General features: G+C 38.0%; 2 protein-coding genes and 1 long non-coding RNA gene across 4 annotated transcripts; 2 read left to right on the top strand and 1 right to left on the bottom strand.

The window, feature by feature from the left end:
* Positions 1-138: 138 nt before the first annotated feature.
* LOC127942730 (uncharacterized) lies at positions 139-1,379 on the top strand. Its single transcript, XR_008149382.1, has 3 exons — positions 139-329; positions 558-831; positions 928-1,379. It is a non-coding gene; the product is annotated as an uncharacterized LOC127942730 (long non-coding RNA).
* Positions 1,380-1,471: 92 nt separating this feature from the next.
* On the bottom strand, positions 1,472-6,707 carry LOC127942723 (growth/differentiation factor 8). Its single transcript, XM_052538645.1, has 3 exons — positions 5,223-6,707; positions 3,415-3,785; positions 1,472-2,613 (listed from the first exon to the last, which is right to left on the bottom strand). Exons 1-3 carry the CDS (start codon positions 5,590-5,592, stop codon positions 2,245-2,247), a joined length of 1,110 nt encoding a protein of 369 aa, XP_052394605.1. The 5' UTR covers positions 5,593-6,707; the 3' UTR covers positions 1,472-2,244.
* Positions 6,708-10,516: 3,809 nt separating this feature from the next.
* LOC127942725 (CCR4-NOT transcription complex subunit 9) lies at positions 10,517-13,893 on the top strand. Of its 2 annotated transcripts, none has more exons than XM_052538648.1 (8): positions 10,517-10,699; positions 11,420-11,575; positions 12,368-12,483; positions 12,581-12,690; positions 12,772-12,881; positions 12,973-13,071; positions 13,192-13,283; positions 13,375-13,893. In XM_052538648.1, the coding sequence occupies exons 1-8, from the start codon at positions 10,682-10,684 to the stop codon at positions 13,541-13,543; spliced, it is 870 nt and encodes a 289-aa protein (XP_052394608.1). In that variant the 5' UTR covers positions 10,517-10,681; the 3' UTR covers positions 13,544-13,893. The 2 variants fall into 2 exon arrangements, with proteins under 2 accessions (XP_052394608.1, XP_052394607.1); XM_052538647.1 differs by having other exon boundaries at positions 11,393-11,575.
* The last annotated feature ends 2,218 nt before the right edge of the window (positions 13,894-16,111 follow it).

The raw sequence follows: 16,111 nt of genomic DNA, 5'->3' as shown, positions 1-16,111 counted from the left end.
TGCGTGTGTTTGAGTGACAGCTTGGTGAACCAATCAGCGAGCGAAATTTGTTTTTTACGTATGCGCTAGCCAATCAGCGCATTCGGGCGTCGTTTATGACGCAGGGTGGAATTTTGAACCAGGTTGTAGCGCAGCCCACGTGATTTATAAGAAACTGAAACTGTAGTAAGTGCACTAGAGACAGGTGTTTATTTCATCACCGCGTTAAAAGCTGTGGGAGAAATGCACGTTATTAGATTTTTTCATAAGAAATTAATTTGTTTTAAGAGGAAAATAATTGCATTAGTGACAGGACTAAAGGAATACATGTGGATGTGGGGACAATCAAGGTGAAGTTGCATTAATTTTCAAATAAAATCTGACTTACTGATTGCAGTTCAGTGTGCATCTTATAATATAGGGAACGCTTGAACTGGAGTATTTTGTCCTCCCTTTTAAATACACACACACACACACACAAACAGATATATATATACATATACAGTACAGACCAAAAGTTTGGACACACCTTCTCATACAAAGAGTTTTCTTTATTTTCATGACTATGAAAATTGTAGAGTCACACTGAAGGCATCAAGGGCTATTTGACCAAGAAGGAGAGTGATGGGGTGCTGCGCCAGATGACCTGGCCTCCACAGTCACCGGACCTGAACCCAATCCAGATGGTTTAGGGGTGAGCTGGACCGCAGACAGAAGGCTAAAGGGCCAACAAGTGCTAAGCATCTCTCGGGGGAACTCCTTCAAGACTGTTGGAAGACCATTTCAGGTGACTACCTCTTGAAGCTCATCAAGAGAAGCCAAGAGTGTGCAAAGCAGTAATCAAAGCAAAAGGTATGACATATTTTCAGGTGTTTCACACTTTTTTGTTATGTATATATTTCCATAAATAATTCCACATGTGTTAATTCATAGTTTTGATGGCCTCAGTGTGAATCTACAATTTTCATAGTCATGAAAATAAAGAAGACTCTGTGATTGAGAAGGTGTGTCCAAACTTTTGGTCTGTACTGTATATAATATGGTTAGTTTCACTGTATTTTTATGAAGTCTTGTTTCCCCTCTTTTCAACCTGTCGGTTTTAGAGGCAAGGTGTTTTATTTGTCTTCCATTCTTCCATGTCCTAAAACTATAGTTTCATGGCAACTGTTATTATTGAATCACGCAGCAAAGTGTTCAAAATCTTTTTCAAAATAATTAAGACATTTCTAAGTGCTTTCATTGCCCTGGGGACAGACTTCTAGTGTCGTTGCCTCATGGGGCCTCAATCACACTGGGGAACCCTCCAGAGAACAAAATAAAACAGGAGAGGCTTTAGCTTCCATTGAAAATGGGTTTGTTGCTTTTGAGTGCCATAATGTGCTCCACATGCTTGGAATGATGTCAATGATGTCAATGGTGTCATTGTTAGGGTTACAAAGAGAAAACATTGAAGAGGTCCCTTAAGGACACGCGAAAACAACTCCTCAGAGACTTCAGTAACAGGCATTTTACTTCATACAGTGACAGATCAAAACTATAACATGATTTGGAACCATAGAATCTATACACTTACAAAAAACAATCTCCATGTCATCACATTATGCAGGCTACCCAGTGAACTGGCAATTTAAGTGTTTTTTGACAAGAACATAAGCTGCATGCTTATGCATACCCTTAGTTGACATGTTCCAGCAATGTCTAAAAGCATTTAAAGATTATTTATACATTTTAATTTGTGACCAGTTACAGCAATGAAAAAAGTTTTTACTATTCCTACAATCTGTCAACTACCCATATGAAACAACTGCAGAATAAATCTTTTGGACGTCATGTTGAGTGCGAATCTGGGTCAGTGTTCCTGTTTTTGGGTCACTGGTGGATAAGTGACTTTATATAAATAATCAACTATACAACCCCCTTTGACATCAATTTAAAACTGAAAAGTACTTTTTGCAATTTTTACATTCTGACATCAAGCTGGTAAAGCCCATCAGGTCATCTCTATGCTCAAATGCATCCACAGAGGAAGACTTATACCTTCATAAACAAAGAAACACTTGTCACCTTGGTACAATTGTCCTTGTGTGCAACAGTCGATGAGAACAAACTAAAAGAATTGGATAAGTTGGTTTGTTGGGATCCTGGTGTGGTCGGTTGTTTTAGCAGGAACTATTTTGTCAGGGACAAGGTAAAGTTTATTTTCACTTCCCTCTGTTCCAGAGCAGTTAGGGCTTTCTGTCATAACAACTCAAGAAGCTCTCAGGCTCAAGAGCAGCCACAAAGGTCTACGACCATTGAAGGAATTTTTCCGTAGATTATCTGCTCATGGTCATTGAAATACAGCATGTTTATTGGCGACATCTTGGTGGGTGTGCAGCAGGGGCCTGCGCTGCCCCGAGGGTTGGCCTTGTTGACGATGTGACTGTGGGGGTACTTCTGCACACATTCACCTGAGCAGTAATTGGCCTTGTAGCGCTTGGGGGCAATTATCCAGTCCCAACCAAATTCCTCAAAGTCAACGGTGAGTGGATACCGGCAGCAACGTGACTCAGTGGAATGCTCATCGCAATCGAGGCCGGTGTCCCGTCTGGACCGTTTGCCAGTGTCCAAAATTTTAACCTCCAGGAAGGGTTGCTGGAAGGGCGTACATAAGAACAATTAGCTCAGGCATGGTCAATTAGGTTCAAAGGTGCAATTAAGCACATACTTGACATTAATTGCAATACACTTTTTACAGTAACAGCCCCCACCTTCCTGACCAACCTGACCAATAAAATCAAGTTTATTATGGCCCACTGTGGAGTTTGAAGGTACCTTGCTTTCCACCATTACTCTGAAAACTCAGTAAGACTTTGCAGGATCTACCTAAATCTACAGGTTTCTAAAGGTACATTTAAACTCCACAAGGTGCACATACATTTTAAAAGCTACTGTTAAGTGGCGGGGATCAGAATTTGATGACACAATTTCCAACTTTAGGTGAAGTATTCCTTTATCCACTAGACCAGTGGCCACTCAGCAATGCACATTTTAGAGGTCTCCTTAATCAAGCAAACATTATTCAGGTCATCAACTCATTTGTAGAGACTCCAAAGAGAGATGCAACATGTGCAGTGCTGGTGGGCCTCCAGATACAGGGTTGGAAAGCACTGCACTAGACTACTCTGTAAGGTAAGACTACATACACCTGTTCCTGGTTATCTACCTAACTGCAGAGTTCAGTTCCAACCCTGATTAAACACCACCTGTCTGTAATTATCGAGTGCTCCTGAAGATCTTAATTAGTTGGGGTTGGAGCTGAACTTTGCTGGAAGGTCTGGACTGGACACCCCTGATGTACACTTTCATTAACCTTTATCAGATCCGTCAATTAAAGTTCGTCCAGTATTTGACAAAGAGGCATGTAATTAAGTACCACTGAATGCACCAACTTACCAATCCCTCTTCTCCAGACTCTGCAGAGGTCACAGCCAGATCATTTCCATTTGCATCAAAGGCCTTGATTTCTATCCCAAAGTTACTCTCAGGCTGTTTGAGCCACAACTGCAGTAGCTGCTTCATGTCGATGTGCTGCCAGGAGTTTGTCCGGGCATTCACATCAATTTTTTGTGCACGCATTCTTGAGTGGTTGTTCCCTTCAGACAGAGACTTCAGGTGAGACAGCTGGATGAAGACTGTGGTTGGCTCCTCTGCTGGTCGGAGGTAGATCCAGAGCAGGGCCTTGAGGATGCTGTTAGGCATAATCTTTGGGCTCAGTGAGAACATGCAACACTTCGGCATTCCCTCAGTTTGGGTGATTGCTTGAGCTGCAAGGTATTAAGTTTACTAAGACCATTTAAACCTTTTCACCAATGTGCAAAAATGATACCTTTATGGCTACAATAGCTTGTTACCATACTAGTACCCTTAAAGGGACAACTTATCAGCTTATGGGTTAACATAGTTGTAAGGGTAGATATTACTGCTCTAAGGTACTAAAATGCACCTTCCAGGGGTAGATAAAGTACAAAGTTGACCCTTTAAGAGTACAACAGCAACACTGACAAACTGTGGGCATCTCTGCTCCTGGGACCACTGTCCCGCAGATTTTAGATGTACATTGAAAATTCCAGGCAGGTATGTTTTGTTAATATGTTCGGAACAAAAATCTGCTGAACAGTGTCTTCCAGTGCTGGAGTTGCCCAACCTTGCAAAGGTTTATGCCAAAGAGTGCAACAACATACAAAACTTTCTTCAACACTGTCAGACAATGGCAATCACCACTGTTCTACTGAAATAACACAAAAGCCCCTTTCACACTGAACGTTGGACCCGGCAAATTGCCCGAACATTTCCGGGTCGCCTTCTGTGTGAAAGCAAACACGTCCCGGTATTGATTCCGGGTCGGGGACCTAGTGACATTGCCAGGTTCAGTCCCAGGACGAGCACTTTGTGAACAAAAGCCAGATCTAATGCCGTGTCGTAACGATGACGCATGTTATCGCGCAACTCTTTTTCTGGCTGTTTTGAAGGAAGATCAGCATTCGCGACGAAAACACATGTGCAAACTGTAATGAAGCAGAGATCAGTTAGTTCCTACTCTCCGCGCTGACGCCGAGATCGTTTGCTTGCTTCAGTGAAAGTATAACGTGCCTAACGTTTTCGACTCGTGCATTACACGTCACGCCCTGATGTCACGTGTCGTTACGGGACATTTACGGCTTGTGTGTGAAAACACGCACATATCCCGGGTAATCACTGGCAGTGTAAAACTGCAAAATCTAGAACAATTGCCGGAACACTTTACCCATGTATTTACCGGAATCGCAGTGTGAAAGGGGCTTAATAGAGCAACTACTGTATTTTTGGTAGAATCTATGGTTTCCACTGAAAATCTTTGAAAAGAGCCCATGTTTTCATAGGCCAAATGTGCTGTGTATGTTGTCTCTCGGTGCACAGCTTTGCATAAAACAAGGTCTGTTGCCTTTGGCCGGCTTCCAACAACCATAGAATGAATGAACCATAGTTGGTTCATAATCAACCCTTTCAGGTTATACAATGCCCCCCCAAGTGTATTTTGGCATTAAAACCAAACTTAAAAAAAGTATTAATTTTATTGCATTCAATAACAAAATAATGAACTCATTAGCATCTGCAAATTATGCTAGAAGTTCCTCAAAAGTAACTTGACATAGATTTTAAGTGTGCCTAAAGTGTCTGAATACTTTTGTGGTGACTATATAATACTGAACACTTGTACTCACGCTCTGTGGCCATGGTTATGATGGTCTCGCTGCTGCCTTGTTCCTCATCCTCACTAATGCCTCCATTTTGGTCATATTGGTCCAGGAGCTCCTGCAGTGGAGGTGCTTTAGGTAAGAGCAGCTTAACCGTGTCTCTGCTGATGTTTGGAGCCTGTTCCAGACGCAGGATGCTCAAAATCTGAGACTTAATGGAGTGCAGGCGCAAAAGTTTACTCTGTTGTCGAAACTGACAGGTCGAGCACTGGCCGTTGTCGTCTCCAAGCGTCACAGATGCTTGTGATGTTATTGTTGTAGCTGTTGCTCTTTCACTCAGACTCTGACTGTGTGACACCAACACACTCCAAAAGCTCAGATAAAGAAGGATAAACATGTTTCCTGATGTGTCGTTGTAGACATTTACACATTTGGGAATGGACTGCACCTTCACACACTCTCATCCAAACAGCACTGGACAGAAGTTCAGCCCCTCGGGGAAGTTTTATACTTCGGATTCCCTGCAGTTAGATATCGTACGATTGGTGGGATTGAGAAGCACAAGTCCAGATGAGACAACACACAGAGAATTGCTGCAAGTCTTGATTTGAGGATTTTCAGCGACTTGTCTGTTTTGTTCGACATACCTTAAATGTCTAACACAAATACCTTAAAATATCATATGAATTTCATTATGCTGACTGATGACCCACCAATTATGATGCACCCAAGGGTGTTAGGGTTATGTAGTCTTAGAGATGGGTTGCTAGGTTGTTCTGAAAGGTTTTTAAAGTGTTAGTATATGGTTGATAGTGTATTGCTATGTTGTAGGGGAGTCAGAGCAGGTTATTTCAGGTATGACACAAAGTCTTTTAAACAAAGTTTTTTAAGTTCAAGTCCACCGGCATTTATCTAACTCCCCGGTCTGGCTTGTTCGTTGGAAAAAAAATGCTAGATTCATCTTTAGGACTTGTCAGATCGCCTGTCAATCAAACTCACTGTAAAGGATCAATTGAGTGGGTGTTCTGAGTGCTCTTATTTTAGCATGTTGTCATATAATAACTTACTGTAGGTAGTTGCTGGGTTGTTCTGAGAAGTTTTTAGTGTCTATCCAAGCAGTCGATAGTGTTTTATACAAAATATGTTCTGTATAAACACCTGAAAATGGATGCATAAGGAAACATCACCTTGATTACATTGGTGAAAGGGCTTTCTTCACTTTTAGACCGCAGTTATAGCTTGCAACATTGGTATGCGTTGATTTCTTTATAAATCCATTTTATGCATGGTGCAGATATAATGACTGAGGACAGTATTGCAACAGCTGTTCGGTAACATCTCCAGATACAGATGTCACTGCTCTTTCGCTCTCTCTCTTTTCCAGCAGTGCGGTTTTAAGAAATGCATAAACAACAACAGATGACTGCTAGCTAGGCAAGGACACAGGAAGTGAGATATTGGGGTCGGCCTTTGGTGGCTCAGTCTCAGCACCACCACCTGGTGGTTCATCAAGTTATTTCAGAACAAACACAAAGATCACACTCAACCGAGAGCTAAAGCAGGTTTAATGAAGAATAATGCTGTATGAGAATAAAGCGTAATGACATATTTGCAAAGAGAGTCTGATTATTCAAAATATGACCCCAGCAAACTACAATTCTGAAGTGTAGTTAATGAAAAATGTCCGGCTCTTTTGCATACCTAGAAAGTGCAATTGCAGTTATTTCATGACTACACTGCCACTCACTTTAGATGAGTTACTTGGAAGTGGCAAGAAGGGTATTTCTACATTGCCTAATAAAAATATGAGTGATGCTTGTCTGTGCAAACCTTACTCTTATTATTATGGGTTTTTTTTTTTGGCTGGTTGCCAGTGCACTGAAAAGTCGTAGCAATAGCCTTCTGGCTGTTTGCTCATGTCGAAATAGCACGTCCTCAAGCCTATGTTAATCTGCTACCACCTTCAATAAGGGACCACCCCTCCATTTTTCCAAAATCTCTTTAACAAGCTACACAATACTTTCTTGTATTTTAGTTAATTCAGTTATCCATGCTTGCATAATGGGTATAAATAAATGCAAAATGTATTTTAGTTAATGCACTTACAATAAAGTTGTACACCAGAGAGTGTCTTTATTTGATCTGGTGTGAGTTACAGTCTGCATTATGTCCTCTGTTATCATTCTCTTTGGCGTTCTTTAACAGCACAGACACTCTCGCTTCAGTCTGATTACCAGGAACAATTGCAATTGGCTCTTTGCCATTTATGCGTTCCTTAAAACAAGTTTCGTATCACTTAAAGTGTGGTTCTTAGATGCAGAGAAAAACATGTGGGTTATTAAAATGCACTATGGGAGCCCTGACCTAGATATAAAATAGTGAATGTTAAATGTTTTCCCTGAATGAAGCATCCGTGATGTCCTTCAGATTCATAATAACGTCGTAAAATGCTCCAAATACTGTTTCCAAAGCTTTAGCCGCTACCTGACAAGAATGATGCATTGAAATTAAAGCTGATATCAGCTTATTTTGACCTTCAGAGTCATGTTATTTGTCATTTTCCCAAATGCAAAATCAGCAGTTTACTCTTAGTGGAAAGTGCTTGGATTGAAAAGATGTATTTTCATATTGTGTCATCACAAGCATTTATATATATAACATATTACATATTTTAAAGAAATATAGAGGATAATAAATACATTGTAAATATATATGTGTGTGTGTGTGTGTGAATATATATATATAAATAATACAAAGGTTGTCATAGCTACTGTGCCATGTTTATGTGTGTTTTTGCCAGTGTGGTTGTAATTTGCCTTCTATAACCACATTTCCACAAAGACAATTTACTGTTAAATGCAAGTTGAATGGTTGTGAAGGTTAGTTATATACCAGTCAGGCTCCTCTCTGCAAATATGTTCCTAGTCTTTCATGTTTCTTTTGTGATGCATGACTGACATGTTTTTTACATCAATCAAATGCTCAAACAGGTTTAACACGAGACAGAATGTTCCTAGTTTTTCCTGGTGACATATATTGTCTCTATAGTTTGATGGATTGAAAGGATGGGTTTGTTTGTTGAAATTTCACAGAAGTAATGAACTGTACCAGATGTTTTCATCAGGTGTGCCTTTGGGCAGTTTCAGAGCAGCCTAATGAAGGAAATCGTGCAAGAAAACAGTTATCAAATATTTTGTGCATGCATGACAACTTATTCTACAGAGGTTTGATTACACAAGTTGCATATTTAATGGCAAAATTTATTCAAAATACAAATCCTTTTAAAGCCACAGTATTTTGTTTGTGTTTGGTTTTGTACCATGTAGCTGTTAAAGGTCATTGATGCAGCGTACACTTTTAATAAGAAGTCGCTCATGGATTCATGAAATGGAGGGATGAGTCTCTTTCCGTACGTCATCTGACTGACCATGCAGCCCAGAGCTGCATATATATATATATAACCATATATATATATATATATTTTATTTATTTATTTATTCATTTATTTATTTATTTATTTATTCTGGCAAACAATCTATAATAATAATAATGTATATAATAATATATGTTAAATATAGTATTTTTCCTATGTTGACTATAGAGTGTATAAATTCAAATGAATAAAATACATATAAAATAAAAATATTATGATTAATATAAAATTATTAAATTGTGTGTGTGTCTTAATATATTCCAAAATGTTAAAATAAATATTTATATATATTTTTTTATGCATTTTAAGGATATGCATAATATTTAAAACAATTATTTTATATTCTGATCATTTTACAGATATAAATAAAATAACATACATTTAAATAGATCAATTTTGTTTTCTAACAAAAATCTTTGATATTTCCAAAACGAAGTATATGTTTTGTAAGTTAAAATATAAATGGACCCTCCACCAGGAGCCGCTGTTCTGGCCCCGACACTGTGGATGAACTTCTGTAGGGACAGAGACGCAAGCCGGCCATCGTCCTGATTGTCCTGGACCATACAGTATACCTAAACTCAGCATCAACCAATCAGATACAGTCCTTCTGTTAGACATCAGAAATATCATGTATATTATTTTATCTATATTTACTCTATGGTTCTCTCCTTTGGAACGAACGGCCCCAAGGAGTCGAGTTCTTATTTGCTGATAACCTGACAGAATAATGAAAGATGAATGAAATAAGACCTTTAATTTCCTGCTGGTTTGAATATTTGACCATGCTTATTTTAACCACATTATTATGTGTGTCACACACAGACATAGCTAAACTTTCTGTAAACCTGTTCCTTTGTGATCAGAAGGTTAACGTTGTAGGCGATGAGAAACTTTCTGGCACTGGTGACTGTGGTGCCCCGCGAAGGGACGAAGGTTTTCTGTAGCGGTGTAACTGATTTTAGCCTTATCCAGTGCTCGACTTGCATAAACAATAACTACTCCAATTATGGGCCATCCAAACTTCCAGCTACCCTTGGTGAACAGCGATGCCAGCGACACAGGTCTTGGAGCATGTGCTTACACATACATGGCATGTAAAACAGTACTGTTCCTCAGAATTCAGAACACATGTGTGAAGTCTAAAAGTCTAAAAGTACTGCTGTGAAAGCTTAGACCTCATTCCAATCACAGAGAATCTCCACTGGCAAAAAGGATTCAGTTTATATAGAATACATACACGGCAGAAATAACATGATCTGACACATAATTTCCCTCTAATATTAGTCATTTTTATATGCCAATTCAGTATAATAATAATATTGTTTTTTTATTGTAATAATATAATAATAGTTATTTGAATAATTTCATATTATATATTCTTATGTTCTATCTTTCTATATATCATCTATCTATCTATCGTTCTATAATTTTTATGTAATATTACAGTGGTTCTATTTTGTTATTTTAATAATAATACAATTATTATTAGTAGTAATAGTAGTATTATTCTTATTCTTATTATTATTATAAGAGTACATTTTTAATGAACAGAGTCAGCTTGAGGGCAGCAGTGAACGCTAGATCCCTTATTACTCTCCATAAAACTTACGCCAAAGAAGAAAAGTCTACCGGAAAAGGACCGTGGTAGAAGAACTCCTTTTTAAAAAAAAAAAAAACATTAGATGATATAAAAGGGGAACACAGAGACATTTGAATCTGTAAAACAATAAGATAACAATTTTGCATCCTACACCACATACCGTAGAAGAACTCAGGGTTGTGGATTCGAATCTAAATTTGTAAAATGACATGATTATACATACTCCAGTACAGTAGGTGGCGGTATGCACCTTAACGTTGGTTGCAGCCCACCATTAAATAAGAGAAGAAGAAGAAGAACCGAAGAAGAAGAAGAGACAGCAGCAGAAGCGGCCGATGGCGGTTGTTTTCTTTTAGCATATTTGCTAATGTAAACCCGATTTTTTTCCTCTTTGTTTTACCCACTACAGCTCACCCGTACTCTGGAGATCTCAGTAAAGTGGTAGGGAGGATGTTGGCTACAGGAACGGTGAGATTTTGCACGTTTTGGGGCAAATTATGCTTGTTTATTCTGGGGCCTGATAGAGCTAACGGCTAAAGCTAATGCAGTCAATTACTATGGTGATGTAATAAAACTTTATAAGCTTTACATTAGGATACGATTATGTGAGTTTATATGTTTATTAGAATATCTGAAGTCTGAAAAAAAGAGTCTTAGGAAATTACGAGTCTGAGTTTTTCAAGTGCCATTAGTAATGTGAGTGATAATTTTATTAATCATAATAATTTAATTGGTTTATGCAGAATATCAGTAGTTAGTCTTTTTTGTTGTTGTTGTTGTTGCGGTTTCTGAACACATTGCCTTATCCATTAATAAAAAAAAAAAAAATAATTCGTCAAATAATGGTTATTTAGAACATTTCATGTAAGATTATAACAAAGTGCATGGATAGAAAATACGGGACATGAAAACAAACATTATTAAATAATTCAAACGTTTTGGTAGAATGATTAAATTATAAAAACAAAATAGTGTAAATAAAAGAAACCTTGCTATTAAAGGAAATGCACAAAAAAAGATGCATTTTTAGTAATAACAATAAAAAACACCACAATGTGAATAGAAATCAAGCTTGATTTTTCTAATAAATATTGGTTCTAGTGTTCGTTTATTTTCTCATTTTGATTTTGTAAGTCGAGCTGTGTAATCGCTGTCTTGTAGACTGTAACCACGGTGGGTCTGACGCAGGTGGATCGTGACAAGATCTATCAATGGATCAACGAGCTCTCCAGCCCTGAAACGCGTGAGAACGCCCTGCTGGAGCTCAGCAAGAAGAGGGAGTCTGTGGCAGATCTGGCCCCGATGCTCTGGCACTCCTGCGGTACTATAGCAGCTCTCCTACAGGTGCGCCGAAAAATCAGTTTAACACGCAATAAGATGAGACCTGGCTAGCAGGCAATGTTATGTTTGTACCACTGTTAATTTTGGCAGGCATTTTTGATTTAGTCTTAGTCTTTATCTTGAGACGAAAATGATTAATAGTCTTAGTCACATTTTAGTCATTTGAGTCTTTCATAGTTTTAGTCGACGAAAAGTCATTGCATTTTAGTCAATAGTTTTAGCCAAACTGTAGTTACCAAATTTTATTGTGGTAGCTATTTTTATATGTCGTCTTTAAAATAAAATAATAATGAACTCTTCTCTCTTTAGACCAAATCAATTAAGCTTGAGAAAGTTGAATCAAGAACTGAATTTGGAAAAACTTGAATAAATTGACAATTTTCATTTTTGGGTGAAATGTGCTTTTAAGTGAAAAAGGAGCAACTTATAAAAATAATATATATATAATTGATACAAAAAAAAATATTTAAGAGAAGTTTTTGAATTCATAAATCCTCCCAAAAGAATTGATGAAAATGAATAACATTTTACAGTAAAAAATTATTTGTAATATTTTGTATCCGCATTAATTCAGATATTATAAAAATTTATATAGAAAAAATACATTAATAATATTTACAATAATATTAAAATGAATAAAGCTCTTTAGTATTTATTTGTAAACTTTAAATGTTATGGTGTCATATATATATATATATATATATATATATATATATATATATATATATATATATATATATATATATATATATATATACACACACATTTTCTTAAACATTTAAAAAAATTTTACAGGAGATTGTGAATATCTACCCATCTATAAACCCCCCGACACTGACAGCACATCAGTCTAATCGAGTGTGTAACGCTTTAGCACTGCTGCAGTGTGTGGCCTCCCACGTCGAGACACGGTAACTCACTTCCTGTACACACATCAAATTATAAACTCTTATTAATTCTGTGCTACACTGACTCCCCCCCGCTGCCCCTTTTGTTCTTCATCCTCAGCTCTGCTTTCCTGGCAGCTCACATCCCTCTGTTTCTGTACCCCTTTCTGCACACGGTCAGTAAAACTCGTCCCTTTGAATACCTGCGGCTCACAAGTCTGGGTGTTATCGGTAAGAAAGCCAGCTGATCCAGAAAACAATCAAGAAGCCTCTTCGTATGAAAGAGTGGACTGAAATGTGTTTCTCTTACAGGTGCACTAGTGAAAACAGATGAGCAGGAGGTGATCAACTTCCTGTTGACCACCGAAATCATTCCTCTCTGTCTGCGCATCATGGAGTCCGGCAGCGAGCTCTCCAAAACGGTCCGCTTTCTAAAATCTTCCCTCTAACATATATACTTAATGAGTGGATTCAGAAGGATGGATGTATTTAGCAGGTGTGTGTTTCTCCCAGGTGGCCACATTTATACTGCAGAAGATCCTCCTGGATGACACGGGTCTCGCGTATATCTGCCAGACCTACGAACGCTTTTCACATGTCGCCATGATTCTGGTGATTCATTTTTTATTTATTTTTTAATAAATGCCAATATTAATCAGTTTTGCAAGGTGATTTGTAACCAATTTACCTACAGATTTTTACACACACATCTTTATTTTTTTTGTCTTGCAGGGGAAGATGGTTCTTCAGTTGTCTAAGGAGCCTTCGGCTCGCCTGCTGAAGCATGTTGTGCGCTGTTATTTACGACTCTCTGACAACTCCAGGTATTTTTTCCCCTGCTTTTAGAGTTCCCTGTTGGCCTGTAGGGGGTGCATCAAAAAAAAGGAAATCTAAATCATATTTTGTGTCTCTCAGGGCGAGAGAAGCTCTGCGTCAGTGCCTGCCCGACCAGTTAAAGGACACCACGTTTGCTCAAGTGCTAAAGGATGACTCCACCACCAAACGCTGGCTCGCTCAGCTGGTCAAAAACCTACAGGAAGGGCAGGTCACAGACCCCCGCGGCATCCCCTTACCTCCTCAGTAACACACTCCCACTCATCCCAAACCCTCCAGGACCACCAGCACCACACCTTAAACGCATCAGACTGTTTCTCATACAAGGGCACTTAATATTTTTTTGCCAAGAAGCTCAGAACGGTGCTCAGCATTCACGGTTTGTTTCGAGATAATAACAGTTGACTTTAGACTCTGCTGGACTGAGGAAGAGTCCGTCTCATCCATTATTAGGCTTCTTTTTCTTTTTCCTCCAAGCCTTTTTGATGGAATCGAGAGGAATCGAAAGACTGTTTTGTCTGTGTATTTCATCACAAAAATGTGTAATTTTGAATGCTGTTAAATAAACAGTGTCATGCCATTTGTTAATGTCACGTGAAATTGCCGTCTTCTGTGCTGCTTTTCTGGTCAGGAAGTAGGTTATTTGACTCCGAAATTAATTTCAGGCTAATTTAAAATTACAGTTTAAGACCATAATAGACATATTTTATATATATATATATAAATAACATTTTGTTCAGTATATTGTACTTGCATATACCAAAACAAAAATAACATTTAGTGTAAAAAAAAAAGTATGCAATTTTATAAAATGATTATATCATTGTATAATATATTACAGTATATATAATACAATGATAAATAAAGTGTCAAAATATAATATCCAGTTATTAAACTACATTCATAGTGTGAAATATAACCATTATTTTAATATTATGTAATTAATATTACACACTGATTTTTAGCTGTGCATATATATATATATATATATATATATATATATATTTAAAAATGTATTGTTTTTAAATCTTAATTTTATTATATATAAAAATATTGTTATTTCGGAGCCAGCTATATGGCACTCGATGAATTAAATATATTGGACGAAAAAGCATTTTAAAATATTTAGAGTTTTAAAACATTGTTTCTTCCCTTTATTTTAAGTAAAGTTTATGCATAGCTTGATCCTTGATACTTGCCACCTGCTGACCAGTAGTAGTACTGCAAAAAAACAGCTCTGGAGCAGAGGAAATAATAAAATAAAACAATTGTTTTCCACATGTTTTCAAATTAGAAATTATTTATTTTGAATGCAGAGAAATCTGGTGACTCGGTGGCTAACAGTACTTCTAGAATTTGTATTATAAAATGACTGTTAGGTGTACAGTTTTTGCATATCTACGTGGCAAAACTTTCATGTCCCATTTTCCTTAAATGGGGAAATCTAGTCTGAGATCCAGAATAGTTGTTCTAGTCCCGATTACAAGCATCATATCAACCGAATGGTCAGTTGAGTTTAGTTGCTAATCACTTTTGTGTAATGAACGATCTGATACGTTGTTAAACACGGTGAGAGTTTCATTGAGGTGAAGTCTGCCATGGAAAGTGTTTCTCTCTCTGTGTGTGTGTGTGTGTGTGTGTGTGTGCTTATAGGAGTCTGGAAGCACTCCAGGGGTTGTCTCGATGATATAGCGGGTAGGCAGGGACCCCCTTCTAAAGACGCCAGCGCTGCGTGTGTAAGCTGAGCTCAGACATCGAGCTTGGCTGTGTTTTATTCATGAACCGAAACACGAGGAAGGGACAGAGAAGAAGAATTCCTAATAAGAGATGAAGCCAGGTACAATCAAAATCGACCCCCAGGACCACTTGACAGGCACAAGCACGCTTCGGACGGGTTGATTTTTCAAATACAAGATGTTCAAAATTTGACCAAAAAATTCCACTTCCTCTTATTCCCTGTATCCGCCTGAACGCAGTTTAACAGGGTTTCTAAATGATGAATGCCTACTTCAGTAACCTGATCCAATCATCTGGGGTCTCCGCTAAAGGGCCCCAGTGAAGCAGGCCAAGCGTAGACAATAGGCTCTTGAGCTGTGCTCCACAAACATCCATTAAACTCCCTGACACGTGTTTCAGGGCCAGACTGGAGGCGGACGACAGTGTTCAATATATGTCTGTCAATGAAAAAAATGCCATGAAGACGTTATATTTTATGAACATTCAGTTCCTTTGATCATGTATAGCCTATAAAGGTGAAATTATGCTCCTTCATCATTTTTAAAGGAACTCTTTTGTACTGTAAGAGTGCAATGTAAAATGCTAACAGTGTTGACTGACATGGCTAATCAGTCATTTGAATTAATTTTTGCTGGTGTTTGCTAATGCTAGCATGCCATTTCTGTTGCTCATGCTTAGGGATTTATACTTTTTATATTAGCAACCAAATAGCAACATGCTAAAAACAATTTATAATGCCTTATTAGCCATAGCAAGAGGCTAGCACTGTGGCTGTTTTGATTCAGGTCCATATCTACCCAGAACGTTTACTTTTATCTTGGCCAGGTAAATATTCACCTAGCGACACACTGAACACTTTAGGAGCTGCATAGCAACATCCTAGCATTGTGGCTGTTTTGATATCCACCCAGAACACGCTTCTCCTGAGTTAGGCTCCTCTTCACACTCTTTTGACAGCTGGCAAACACAGAAACATGCAACACCACTCAGAATGACAACAGAGTGGCTTTTTGACTCCTTAGCAAACACATTATGATTTTAGAAAATAGCAAAAAACACTCTGTTTGGCATAATGCAATAT

This window comes from Carassius gibelio, chromosome A22 (assembly GCF_023724105.1).
Source record: "Carassius gibelio isolate Cgi1373 ecotype wild population from Czech Republic chromosome A22, carGib1.2-hapl.c, whole genome shotgun sequence".
Taxonomy (NCBI): Eukaryota; Metazoa; Chordata; class Actinopteri; order Cypriniformes; family Cyprinidae; genus Carassius; species Carassius gibelio.
This window is presented reverse-complemented; position numbering and strand designations above follow the sequence as displayed.

Excerpts from the sequence above, each read along its gene's own strand:
- LOC127942723 (XM_052538645.1), bottom strand. The coding sequence starts at position 5,592 with ATGTTTATCCTTCTTTATCTGAGCTTTTGGAGTGTGTTGGTGTCACAC. Across the intron at positions 3,786-5,222 it reads CATAACCATGGCCACAGAGC|CTCAAGCAATCACCCAAACT; the intron begins GTGAGTACAAGT and ends AATACCTTGCAG. Across the intron at positions 2,614-3,414 it reads AGTCTGGAGAAGAGGGATTG|CAACCCTTCCTGGAGGTTAA; the intron begins GTAAGTTGGTGC and ends ACGCCCTTCCAG.
- LOC127942725 (XM_052538647.1), top strand. Across the intron at positions 12,484-12,580 it reads GCCTCCCACGTCGAGACACG|CTCTGCTTTCCTGGCAGCTC; the intron begins GTAACTCACTTC and ends CTTCATCCTCAG. Across the intron at positions 13,072-13,191 it reads CACATGTCGCCATGATTCTG|GGGAAGATGGTTCTTCAGTT; the intron begins GTGATTCATTTT and ends TTTGTCTTGCAG.